The sequence below is a fragment of the Papaver somniferum genome, chromosome 11 (assembly GCF_003573695.1).
Source record: "Papaver somniferum cultivar HN1 chromosome 11, ASM357369v1, whole genome shotgun sequence".
Classification (NCBI taxonomy): Eukaryota; Viridiplantae; Streptophyta; class Magnoliopsida; order Ranunculales; family Papaveraceae; genus Papaver; species Papaver somniferum.
Window position 1 is genome coordinate 17,939,169 of NC_039368.1, and position 13,602 is coordinate 17,952,770.

The 13,602-nt window shown below is 36.9% G+C and overlaps 1 protein-coding gene across 1 annotated transcript; it reads left to right on the top strand.

Annotated features, from left to right (window-relative positions):
* Positions 1-2,586: 2,586 nt before the first annotated feature.
* LOC113324187 lies at positions 2,587-3,968 on the top strand. The gene is made up of 4 exons (XM_026572511.1): positions 2,587-2,764; positions 3,013-3,110; positions 3,264-3,658; positions 3,713-3,968. Exons 1-4 carry the CDS (start codon positions 2,587-2,589, stop codon positions 3,966-3,968), a joined length of 927 nt encoding a protein of 308 aa, XP_026428296.1.
* The last annotated feature ends 9,634 nt before the right edge of the window (positions 3,969-13,602 follow it).

A 13,602-nucleotide genomic window follows, 5' to 3' on the forward strand; every position in this document is an offset into this window, starting at 1 on the left:
GCTTTACACCCTCCAAGTCTCTGTGGGATCGACCTGTATTTGCACCTATCATAATTTGCACTGTGCACTTGCAGTCATTGTAGGTATCTTTATTAGCCTACCAAGTTGTTGGCGCCGCTGTCGGGGACTCGGTAGCGGTGTAGCTGAGGTTTCTATCTTCACTTAATGGTTTCAGTTACTGTTGTAAATATGTGTTAGATTTTCTTTTGTCTTCTTGCCATTGTAGTTGTAGAAGTTGTTGTAGTTTGAAACGTGTTGCCTTGTAATCTTTTTCATAGTAGTATAGTCCATCTGTTTCTATAATTTGCATCTCAGTACTTGTGTTTGTTGTAACTAGTATCATTCCACTCTTGCATCTCATCCTGTAACTTTTAGTTTGCTACTGTCCTGTGGTATAACTGATTGTAACTTGTTCCATAGTTCAAGCATATAACCATCAGTAGATCATTATCCTATTATAGTGTAACTTATTCTCATCTTAGCTGTAGTTTCTCTTTTAACTTCAAGCATTTGTGTATATACTTTTCATCTCATCTATTTAATACTTCCAGTGGTTGCTAGTTTTGTTTCAGTTAAGTGCCTGCAAGTTTTCTGAGCACATTTGTTAGTTTTTCTTTTGTTTATGTCTTAGCTCATTGTTCTCATAATCTGCATCTATAATATATCCATCTTAGCTATAGGTTTTTATTTTTCAGTTCATTGGTTACAAAAATATGCAACCTGTGTTTGTAGTTTCAGATCAGATACGTTTAATCTCTATTTATCATGATTTTGCTAATAGCATCCTTGGTTGAAATCGGTTTGTTCTACCTGTTCATCTATCGGTCAATAGGTATCACTGACATGCTGTAGATTCCTCCTTTCCTGCCACTTTTTCTTTCTTTATCTTTCCACTTTCGAGAACTGAGACTTTTTGTTGAGCTGGCAGGTACTTAAAATATCTGCTACACAAGCCAAGGAAAGGATAAGGAGCATCACAAGTCTGTGGAACTGCCTAAACCCGGTTTATACCGGCTGTATTGTTTCTCAAACCTTGTTTACCTGAATAAATGAGAATGATATAGCATGTTGGTTGACAGAACTAGTTACCTTTTGTGCATTTAGCCCTGAATTTTGTTTTATTCTTATGAGCATTACTTCCCTAATCTGCGTGTTGCTGCTTGTTTGATTTGTACAAACATCAGTTCTGTGTGCATAATTCTCAAAGATAGATTTTGGTTCACATAAGCTTAGCTTCCATATATTGAAAATTGTTGGTTGTATGAGTGTTTTAACATGCTTGATGTGCTCTAGGCTATGATTGTGTCCTTTAGAGACCAAACCAATCGTCTAGTTAGAATCCATCAAGAGGAGATTGTCGATATACCTAGTTCTGAAGTAGACAACCTAACCAATCTAAAACAATAGGTGAGGAATTAAACCAAGACCATAGCATGAAGGAGTACATGTACCCAAATAGAGCAATCCAACCCTCTTGCATCATTCTACCAGATGATGCTGGCCAGTTTGAACTGAAAGCAAGCACAATTCACATGTTGCATGTGTTTAGAGGGGTTGATGCTGAAAACCCCTACCACCAATATAGAGATTTTGAAGATATTTGTGGGACTCTGCGTTTCGACCAAATGCCGGAAGAGTCCCTCAAACTGAGAATGTTTCCTTTCTCTTTAAAAGAAAAAGACAAGTCTTGGCTGAATGCACTGCAACCACAGTCCGTTGGAACATGGGAAGAGCTAACAAAAGTATTTTTTAGAAATTTTTTTCCAAACCATAAGACCGTGGCAATTCGTCAAAGTATGAATAGTTTTGTGCAATTAGAGGGTGAGATATTGGCCAAATATCTAGAGAGATTTAGTGAATTATTGCTCCAATGTCCTCACCATGGTTTTGAAATTGAGACTCGTGCAAATTTTGTATGAAGGTCTAGATGTCAGTACCCGATCCACAGTTGAGTCAATGTGCAATGGTGCATTTATTGATAAAAGTTCCAAAGAGGCTTGGGATTTTTTATTCGAAGTTGCTGAAAAAACTCAACATTGGGAGTCCATTCGTGAACCTAGTAAGACTACCTATGTAGCTAAAGTCCATAGAATTGAGTCTGACTTTGAGGGAAATGCAAAGATTGTGTCCTTAGCTAGGCAAGTAGAAGCGCTAGCGCTAGAGCTGAAGAATCTGAAAAATACTTCCCCTACTGTCCGCGACCAAATTGAGACAGCTCATTGTGCAACATATCACGGTTCACACCACTTAGTGTATAGCTGTCCAAACTTACATGCATTTCAAGAATCTAAGGTCGAGCAGGCCAATGCTTTGTATCATAAGCAAGAGAACAACCCTTATTCTCATACCTACAACCCAGGATGGTGAAATCACCCTAACTTTTCTTGGTCTAAAGGGCCTATGCAAGGGGGTACAACTAGTAATAATCAAGGATACTCATCTCCCAGAAACCCTCAAGTGCAATCACACGTACAATACCCTGTAGAGAAAAAGCTTAGTCTTGAAGATAGTGTCGGTATGTTGACCCAAAATCTGTTGCAACTAAACAAAACCATAGACCAACGTTTCTCAAGTATAGAACTTAAAATGGGCCAAATTTGTGATGCACTAAATGAGAGAGAGAAAGGTAAACTCCCTAGTCAACCCCAACAAAATCCAAAAAGTGCATTTCAGGCAAGCACGTCAGGTTGCAATGAGTCCTCACAATATCAAGTGAATGTTGTCGCCACTCTTCTTAGTGGTAAAGTTGTTGATAACAATGTAGGTGAGCCACAGTCGAGTGATTCTATATCAGACTTACCAGTGCACACAACACCACAGAAAACATCTAATATGGAGAAATAATCTGAGCATGATAGTGACTCTAAGCCACTGATGTAAATGTTCCTTTACCATCTTCTGTACCTGTTGCTCCATTCCCACAAAGGTTGGTGCAGCAAAAAGGGAGTCACCAGTACAACGAGATGTTGGAAATGTTTAAGTGAGTCAATATAAACATTCATTTCCTCAAAGCAATCAAACAGATACCTGCTTATGCTAAATTCTTGAAAGATCTATGCACACATAAACGGAAACATCATGTGCATAAGCGTGCCTTTCTCACTGAGCAGGTGAGTTCGATTATCCAAAACAAGACCCCACATAAGTTTAAAGACCCGGGTAGTCCAACTATCTCATGCACTATAGACGATCATTCGATCGAAAAGGCTTTGTTAGACTTAGGTGATAGTGTGAACTTACTGCCATATTCTGTATATGTGCAGTTAGGTCTTGGGAAGCTGAAACCCACTCTTGTTACGCTGCAATTAGCGGACAGATCTGTAAAAATTCCTCGGGGTATTGTTGAAGATGTGTTAATCAAGGTTGATAAATTTTATTTCCCTGTGGATTTCATTGTACTAGATACTCAACCTGTGCAAAACCCAGATTGTCATATTCCTGTCATTTTAGGACGTCCCTTCTTGGCAACATTTAATGCTATCATAAATTATCGTAGCGGAATATTGAACTTGTCTTTTGGTAAAATGACTGTGGATTTGAATGTGTTTCATGTTAGCCAACAACCCATGGAATTTGATGATGGTGAATTGCATGCGATTAACATGATTGAGAGTTTGATTCAAGACTCATTACCTGACATCTTATCTGTGGATCCTTTGTAAGCATGTTTAGATAACTTTGACTTAGATCTTTTCAATTCCGAGTATATTAGTGAAGTCCACTCTCTGCTTGAATCTGCACCACTCATGGATATTGCTAAATGGCAAGATGATGTGGAACCACTTCTACTTTCTGATTCTGATTCTACCCCACCTCTTGATGAAGCACCTAAGCTTGATTTGAAACCGTTGCCTGACACTTTGAAATATGCTTTCTTAGGTCCTTCTGATACTTTGTCTGTTATTATTGCATCATGTTTAGACACAGAACAGGAAATCCAACTTTTAGAAGTTCTTAAAGAACAATAAGAGGCCTTAGGTTGGACCATCTCAGACCTCAAAGGTATAAGTCCCACAATTTGCATGCATCGCATAAATCTTGAGGAAAACACTAAACCATCTAGGGAAATGCAAAGGAAACTTAACCCCAACATGAGAGAAGTTGTTAAAGGTGATATTCTGAAATTGCTTGATGCGGGTATCATATACCCAATTCCAGATAGCCAGTGGGTCAGTCCTATTCAAGTTGTACCCAAAAAGTCTGGCATTACTGTAGTTCAAAATGAAATGAATGAGCTAGTCCCCACTCGTGTGACCACAGGGTGGCGAGTTTATATTGACTTTAGGAAGTTGAACACAGTAACAAAAAAGGACCACTTTGCTCTTCCCTTCATTGACCAAATGCTAGAAAGGTTGTCGAGACATAGTCACTATTACTTCTTAGATGGCTATTCGGGTTATAACCAGATTCATATAGCACCCGAAGATCAACCAAAGACCACATTTACCTGTCCTTATGGTACATTTTCTTATCGTCGCATGCCTTTTGGGTTGTGTAATGCACCCGCTACTTTTCAACGTTGCATGATGAGCATCTTTTCCGACATGGTAGATAAGTTTCTTGAAATTTTCATGGATGACTTTTCTGTCTTTGGGTCCTCTTTTGATGAATGTTTGCATCACCTCACTCTTGTGCTGATTCGATGTAAAGAAAAAAATTTGGTTTTGAATTGGGAAAAATGTCATTTCATGGTTAACTCAGGCATCGTTCTAGGGAATATCATTTCTGAAAAAGGCATAGAAGTAGATAAAGCCAAAGTTGATCTCATTCAACATTTACCTCAGCCTCGCTCTGTGAGGGAGATAAGGTCATTTTTAGACCATGCTGGTTTTTACCGGAGGTTCATCAAATACTTTAGTAAAATTTCAAGACCATTGTGTAGTCTTCTTGCAAAAGATGTTGCATTTGTCTTTGATGATGCTTGTAAGGAAGCATGGGAGCAATTGAAAGCTCTTCTCACATCTGCCCCTATAGTCAGGCCACCCGACTGGACCTTGCCATTTGAAATTATGTGTAATGCGTCTGACTATGCTGTAGGAGCTGTTTTAGGTCAGCGAGTAGACAAACTCCCTTATGTGATCTATTATGCTAGTAAAATACTTAATGATGCTCAACTGAATTATTCCACCACTGAGAAAGAATTACTAGTTGTTGTGTTTGCATTGGATAAGTTTAGATCTTATTTAGTAGGATCTAAAGCCATAATATATTTTGACCATGTTGCATTGAAATATCTTTTATCTAAAAAAGATGCTAAAGCTCGTCTAATTCGATGGATACTCTTATTACAAGAGTTGAATTTCGAAATTCGAGATAAGAAAGGGTCTGAAAATGTTGTTGCTGATCACTTGTCTAGGTTGAATGTTGAATCTGTTGATGAATCCTTGCTTATTAGAGAATCGTTCCTTGACGAAAAATTGATGCTTGTATCTGAAATGCCTTGGTTTGCTGATATTGTTAACTACCTTGTTACCGGAAGAATGCCCTTGCATTGGTCTAGACAAGACCGCTCTAAATTCTTGGCTGAAGTGAAATATTTCTTTTGGGATGACCCATACTTGTTTAAATACTGCCCTGACCAACTCATTAGGAGATGTGTCCCCAATTCTGAACAAAGAGATGTCATCTTTTTCTGTCATGACCATGCATGTGGAGGCCATTTTAGTGCCAAGAAAATTACTGCAAAGATCTTGCAGAGTGGTTTCTATTGGCCATCGTTGTTCAAAGATAGTCATGCATTCTGTGTTGCTTGTGACCGATGCCAGAAATGAGGAAGTATCTCAAGAAGAAACATGATGCCCTTACAACCTATTTTGATTGTTGAACTATTTGATGTATGGGGTATTGATTTCATGGGTCCATTTCCTAACTCTGAAGGTATGTTATACATTTTTGTTGTTGTTGATTATGTCTCTAAGTGGGTAGAAGTCATTGCCTCCAAAACAAATGATCATAAAGTAGTTCTTTCTTTTCTTAAAGAAAATATTTTCTCTCGTTTTGGAACACCTAGAGCAATAATCAGTGATGGTGGTACTCATTTTTGCAATAGAACTTTTGAATCACTTATGCGCAAGTACGGAATCACTCATAAGGTATCAACACCATACCATCCTCATACCAGTGGCCAAGTAGAAGTTTCTAATAGGGAGATTTAGCATATTCTTGAAAAGACGGTTAATCTAACTAGGAAAGATTGGTCTTTACGTTTAAATGATGCTTTATGGGCCTATAGAAATGCTTACAAAACTCCGATTGGCATGTCCCCTTATAGACTTGTGTATGGTAAAGCTTGCCATCTACCTGTTGAGTTAGAACATCGTGCATATTGGGCTGTTAAGAAGTTGAACTTTGATCTTGATAAGGCTGGTACCCAAAGGAAACTTCAACTCAATGAGTTAGAAGAACTAAGAAATGATGTTTATGATAGTGCCAAAAAGTATAAACATAGGATGAAAGTGTTTCATGACAAGCTCATTATGCACAAGTCTTTCACACCTGGTCAAAAAGTTTTATTGTACAACACTCGTCTGCATCTTTTTCCAGGGAAGTTACGTTCTCGATGGTCAGTTCTATTCTTGGTACGTACTGTTTTCCCTCATGGAGCTGTTGAAATTGAAAATACAGCAAACAAGAACATCTTCAAGGTCAATGGTCAGAGACTAAAACCATTTATGGAGCCACTTCCACCAGATGAGACCATGGACTTGGAAGACCCGGTCTATGTAGATTAGACCGGTTCACTTGTGTACATACACTCTTTTTGCATAATTTTATGTGTGCTAACCAAACATTTTTGTCTTGCGCTCATGTTGTTTTCTTTAAAAGCATTCATTCAATTCTGGTTTAGCACCACCCTTTTTCATCTGGTAATCTCTTTCCTTTAAATTTGCTCTGCCTTGTTCTCATGGTATGTTGTTGTAATTCTGACCATATTTTGAAACATTGAGGACAATATTAGATTTAGTCTTGGAGGAGTGTTTTGCATATAGAGTTTCTAGTCTTTACCTTTTCTTTTTAGATAAAATATAGAGTTTTTAGTCTTTTCCTTTTCTTTTTTAGATAAAATTTTCAAAAAAAAAATAAAAAATCTTGTAAATATTTGCATAAAACCTCCAACTTTTAGAGATATTAGATTTACTAGCATGCTTCTAGCTATGTTTACATAGAGAGTCTGACCGAAATAACTGAACTTGGAAATACTGGAGAACACAATCGGGTTTCTTGGTTGTTATAGCGTTAAAGTTGGATTTAACCATGTCGGTGGGCAAATTAGGTGCTGCAAAGACATTTGGTAGTAGATTTGTGATCACCCTTAGTGGAGACTACCTATTTTACATCAAGCGAGGTGCTGACCTTCAATTTTTGTGACTATCTAAAAAGTCCTTTTAGAGTGTGTGTCACCGTACGTAAATTCAGGGTAAGAATGGTGAGCTACCCAACTTCGCACCACTTTCAGCACTATTTTTGATTTCTTGAGTGCTAATCTTGTCAATCATGAGGGTGACGTCTAAAGATGAATACTCCTTCTTGTAGTTTGATTTGCAGTTAGCACCATTCGCTCTCTCGACATCATCAAACAGATCCATAAAAACACATCATCATCAACGAACAAAGCAACATCAGAATATTTGAAGAAAGTTGAAATAGTCCAAGGTTCACATGCAACAATTCAATTCAAAGTAAAGATACATCACAAAGAGCAGAATTCTACATACAAGATTGAATACTTATCTTACAAGAGCAAAGAAAAACATAAAAAGATGAGAATTAGTGAAGTTCATAAAATCAAGACAATACTGGTTGTGAAGAATTAAGTGATAAAGTCCTTCATCCATGACTTTAGTAGTTTCATTATTATTTTGTTATTTTCAGTTTATGTTTAATCAAAAAAAATAAAATTTATTACAGTTTTTTTTTAGTTTTTTTTAATAAACACCATGGTAAAGAAGAAGAATTTAAGAGGAAAATTCAAGCAACAAGGAAATTGAAGAGAAGAATTAGAAATTGTCAAGGTTATAAGAATTTCAAGAGTTCATCATCAACAGTTGAAGACCGAAGATCGAAGACGTTTCTATGGATGCTGTGAGAGTGGTGTTGATTGCCGATAAAATGTGAAGGTAAGTGAGTACTCCCATCCTTGCTAATGATTGATTTCCTTTCTTAGAGATCATCAGAAAAAGATTCTTATTCCCACAATTTTGTGGAGTCTCAAAAAATTATTTCGGAAGATTTTCCTTCCCACCATTCAACGTGTGCAGTATTTCTCTCTTTATTCCTGTCTGCACACATGAGAGACTAAAAAAACGGTTTTTTTGAGAGCAATTATCATAAAACCCTATTGGTGAGGCAGAAGTCGAGGCTCGTGATCACTCTCGAACCCGAATTCTTTCATATGGTGTGGTTACTTCTCGCTCAACTCATAAGGATGAGAATGCGTTCTTTGGTATTTATAACTTCGTGTTATTAGCATGCAGAAACTCTATGTCCTCATAGCTCCTTGGATGCTTGGGACTCTATTACGCTCTGAAGGTGGAGAAGGTTTTGTGGGTTCACCTCTGGTAGGCCCTCACGAGACTACAACTCGTTCACTAGGGACACCTAGGGGTTTAAAGGCTTAGTGCATACGTTAAATGCATTCGATAGACCAACGACAGTGGTATAGTTAGGATTTCCTAATTTCTGTTTCACTTGAGGACAAGTAAAATTCAGGTTTGGGGGTATTTGATGAGTTCCAAATATTGCATATTTCTATAACTTTTTATTGGCAATTAACTCATCTTTTTCGCTTTAAAATCGTATATTAGCCCAGATTCTGTATTTCTCTGTTCTCGAGAATAAATACTTATACTAATTAATTTTGTTTTTTTAGGTACTAAATAAAGCTTGGATGAATTGTGAATCCAAAGGAGCAGACAAATGGTGAAAATGGAAGAGAGACAACAAAGGCTCCCGCTGGAAAGCAGTAAAGAATATCTTCCGTAAAGAATAATTTATGCACTTTATCATCAAGTGAAGAATATATTCTGCACCTCGTCCGTGAGTGAAGAATGTTGTTTGCAAGACCTAAGACTAGAAGTGGGCTTGAGATTATTAACCTTGAAGAAGACATGAGCTCAGAAGAGAGAAGAAACAAGACCCAAGTCCAAATCTAATCCGAGCCATCGGATTTGACCGAGATTATGAGCATCCAATGCATCTCTACAATGTGCATCAACGTTTGATACTCCTGCCTCACACCCGAGCACGCTCTTTCCTTCCCCTATTCGAGCAACAACCAAACACTCCCTCTCATCGTACTTTCATATTACCATACCCTCTGCAAACTATCAGTCCACCATCCCTCCATAAATTACTTCCTTCTCCGACCAACTCTGAAGCACGACCACCCTGTCAGCCACTCTATGCTATCAATCAACCTCCTAGTCTCTTTCTATCTCTATCATAGTTTCTTATCTCAAACAGTAACCCTATGAGCTATGATTGAGAGAGACATAGTTAGGGTTCATCTCAAATGGAAAAAGCAAACATAAAATCAAGGACTTGTAGAGATGAATCAGAGTAGGGGTCTATCAGAAATCGCAAGTTGAGTAAGTGGGTGTTCTCTAATTTTCAAATTCATGAGATGGAGAAGAAATTGGTGTATAAATAGGGTTACTATTATGTAACAAATCATCCAATTTATAGCTGGATTAACTAGTTGATAATATAATTGCGTTTTAATCATCTTAATCATGTTCTAATTCACCTTGCTAGGGTTTAGATGAAAACCTAGCTTATCTCTGTGTTTTTCATACTCCTTGTGATGTTCTTGAATTCTCTAATTGTTTAGGATAGAATTGATCATAGCATGTCAACATTTCACTCTCACAATGTATGCCATGTATCCATTGTAGTTATATTTCTACTATGTTGATCATACTGCAACTCATGATAAACCAGACTATGATGGATCCTTAGACTAGTTGTGCTTTAACTAGACAATTAGTACTTTGGAGAAAAACTTTAGTTGCGATTAAATTATCCACCGGAGAAACACCTTAGATACATGGTAAAAATTGAATCTGTTGCAAGGACAAGAATAACACTCATAGTTGAATACATAGTACAAGTTAGTGATGGATTCGACAATCCTAGTGCTTTTATTATCAGTGTTAACATCTTTGTTTTATCACTTTAGTCACTACAAACATCTTTATCGTATCGACACAAACAAAACCACCCTGTTTGTTACTCTTGTTTGAATCAGTTTAAGTGAGACTATAGTTTCAGCTTTACACCCTCCAAGTCTCTGTGGGATCGACCTGTATTTGCACCTATCACAATTGGCACTGTGCACTTGCAGTCATTGTAGGTATCTTTATTATCCTACCAACGTGTTTGCCTGCTCTGATACTCATTGAAAAAGCGGGGGTCTAACAACCCCATCCAATATTTCTCTTAGAAATCTGTATGGACTAACTCCAATATACTTTCAAGAGAATCAACTAGACAGTCAGACTCAATCTTAAGAAAAAGTATATCAAAGAGTTATATCTCAATTTCTCAATTCAATCTGCAACCAAGCAAATAGGAATTTGCGATCCTGAATATAAGAGAAATAACTTGAACGGTACCAAAGACCAATGTTCAATGATCAATCAATTTTAATCAACAACCAAAGGTTGGATCTACGAATTGATCGATTCAACGCACAACCTATGATATTTCAATTATATAACAAATTATAATGCGGAAAAGAAATAACACAGACACAAGAAGTTTTGTTAACGAGAAAACCGCAAATGCAGAAAAACCCCGGGACCTAGTCCATATTTGAACACCATATTGTATTAAGCCGCTACAGACACTAGCCTACTACCAATGAACTACGGACTGGAATGTAGTTGAACCTTAATCAATCTCACACTGATTCAGGTTACAGTCATGCTCTTTACGTCTCTGATCCCAGCAGGATACTACGCACTTGATTCCCTTAGCTGATCTCACCCACAATTAAGAGTTGATACGACCCAAAGTCGAAGACTTGATAAACAAATCTGTATCACACAGAAAAGTCTATTGAATATATAAATCTGTCTCCCACAGATAAACCTACAATTTTTGTTCCGTATTTTGATAAATCAAGGTGAACAGGAACCAATTGATAAATAAGACTTATATTCCCGAAGAACGGCCTAGTAATAACAATCACCCCACAATAATCTTAATTGATTAATGAAACAATATATTATGGAATCACAAATGATGAGACGAAGGTGTTTGTGACTACTTTTCAATCTTTCCTATCGGAGATAAAATCTCGAGAAAATCTTAAAGAAGATAGTATTCAATCACGATAGAAAACATCAACATCAGAACACGCAACTACAGAGAAAATAATTGGGTCTGGCTTCACAATACCAATAAAATCTTCAAGTCGTTAACGTACAGGGTTTCGTGAAAAACCTAAGGTTAAAGGAGAATCGACTCTAGCTTATGCAACTAGTATCACGCAGGAGGTGTGGGGATTAGGTTTCCCAGTTGCTAGAGTTCTCCTTTATATATATTTCAAATCAGGGTTTGCAATCTAAGTTACCTTGTTAACAAAGCATTCAATATTCACCGTTAGATGAAAACCCGATTAGATTCAAGCTAATATCTTTCAACCGTTAGATCGAACTTATCTTGTTATACACAAATGAAATGTAACTTCATCTAGGTTTGGGTAACCGTACCTAAACGTGTACACTTAGTCGGTTCAACAATAGTTAACCAATGGTTAGCCATATGAGCACTTTCATATCAAACTTATTCATCTTCACCATAATTAGTTCAAATGACTCAAACGAAACTAGTTAGAGAGTTGTTCAATTGCTTAGATCTCATATGAAGTATACAAGACACAACTGAAGAAAAATCGATTTTCATTCACTCAAATCAATTCATGAACATCATAGCCACGGTTTGCAAAAGATTGCATTCCTTATTATATAAATCTTTTAGTTCATGAACAAAGCGATTTTAGAAAGTAACCTACTTAAGTATGCAAACGGGTACGCAAACCTAAGTAGCTGGACCGAGTTTGGTTATGCCAGTACGCGTACGGGTACGCATACCAATTCACATTCCAAACTCCAGCAGAAATTCACGGAACCCAAACTTCCGCCAGTACGCATACCTAGATTTCGGACTTCCAACAACCAACCAGTATGCGTACTCGCACGCATACTTAGGTTCTCGGTTTTGGATTTTACACGAATGTGAATACATACTATGCTTATATCCAAACATGGTTACTTTTTATAAACTCTTATTTCAATCATTGAAAATTTCTTAGAGGATGGCAATAGTTGTTATCCACAAACTATTAGCATCAAAGCGATTTTTAAGTTGTTGAAATAATCAATATGACTTTCGTCAGGATTAAAGATGAACTTGGTTAAAGCGAAATGCTACCAACACATATTTCGAGAAATAGATAAGTGAGTTCAACTCAGCTCGAAATAGCAAATGTGTAAAATTGAAGTCTATATAGCAATACGACTTTTGTCTCAAAATAGGAGATAGAATAGATAGACTTTTGAGTGATAGATAAGTTCAAGTCTCCACATACCTTTTGTTGATGAAGTTGCACAAGTTCCCTTGAGTAGTTCTTCGTCTTCATTCGATGAACTTCGTGGAGTCTATAGCTCAACTACACTTACTATCCTAATCTGAGACATAGCTATAAGTAGACTAAAAATCAAGACTTATAGTTTTGGCAACTAAACTTGACAAATAAGCTTGAGATAGCAACGCATGCGAGTTCGATCGAGCAGTGCTCTAATAGAAGGGATCTACTACCGGCCAGAAGTCTTCGTTATTGGGGTACTGTCTGATGGAAAAAGCAAACGAACGGGGTGAGCCTGCCATTGCTTTTCCAGTCCCTTATATCCGCTTGGAGCCCTGCATCTCGGGCAATCACCCCTAAAGCACCCCACTCTATACATTGATTCACATTAAACGAATAAATCGTCGTATCTTCATTCGATTCCTTACGAGAGATAGTTTGTTTGTTTTGAGAATCTATTTTGTTGTGCTTATATTTGTAATTAATTACATTATATATTACTATTAATTAATTTTAAAAACTATTGGTTATCAATATATAAATAAATTAGATTACTTGTTATTAGCAAAATATACTAAAGGGAAAAATGAAATATAAAAGGATCCATAAAATATTAGGAATAAAATGACATTAATATTCTTGTCAGCATATTAAGAATATAATGATGTCAATAATAGAAAGACTAAAATCGAAATTGTATTAAAAGTCCTTCAATAATTTCATACACTGCTTAATGCTTAGAAGCATCAAATTAGATAACTCGTGTGTATACACATCAGAGATCGTTGACATCGCTACAATATGTATATTTTGTTAAAATAAAACCAATCATCATAATAATCTCCATAATCCGATTTCTTGTGCTCCTCAAGGCATCAGAGGTAATCGACTAAGTACATGCCTCGTGATTTATGTGGATAACTATACATGGTTCCATAGTTTGCTTTACTAATATTAGTACTACCAAGTCGGTGGGAATGTCTTCTATGGTACTTGGTACTTCTATCAAATTT

Coding starts and splice junctions, on each gene's coding strand:
- LOC113324187 (XM_026572511.1), top strand. CDS start 2,587: ATGGGCCAAATTTGTGATGCACTAAATGAGAGAGAGAAAGGTAAACTC. Junction 3,111..3,263: donor GTGCCTTTCTCACTGAGCAG/GTGAGTTCGATT, acceptor GTATATGTGCAG/TTAGGTCTTGGGAAGCTGAA. Junction 3,659..3,712: donor ATCTTATCTGTGGATCCTTT/GTAAGCATGTTT, acceptor CGAGTATATTAG/TGAAGTCCACTCTCTGCTTG.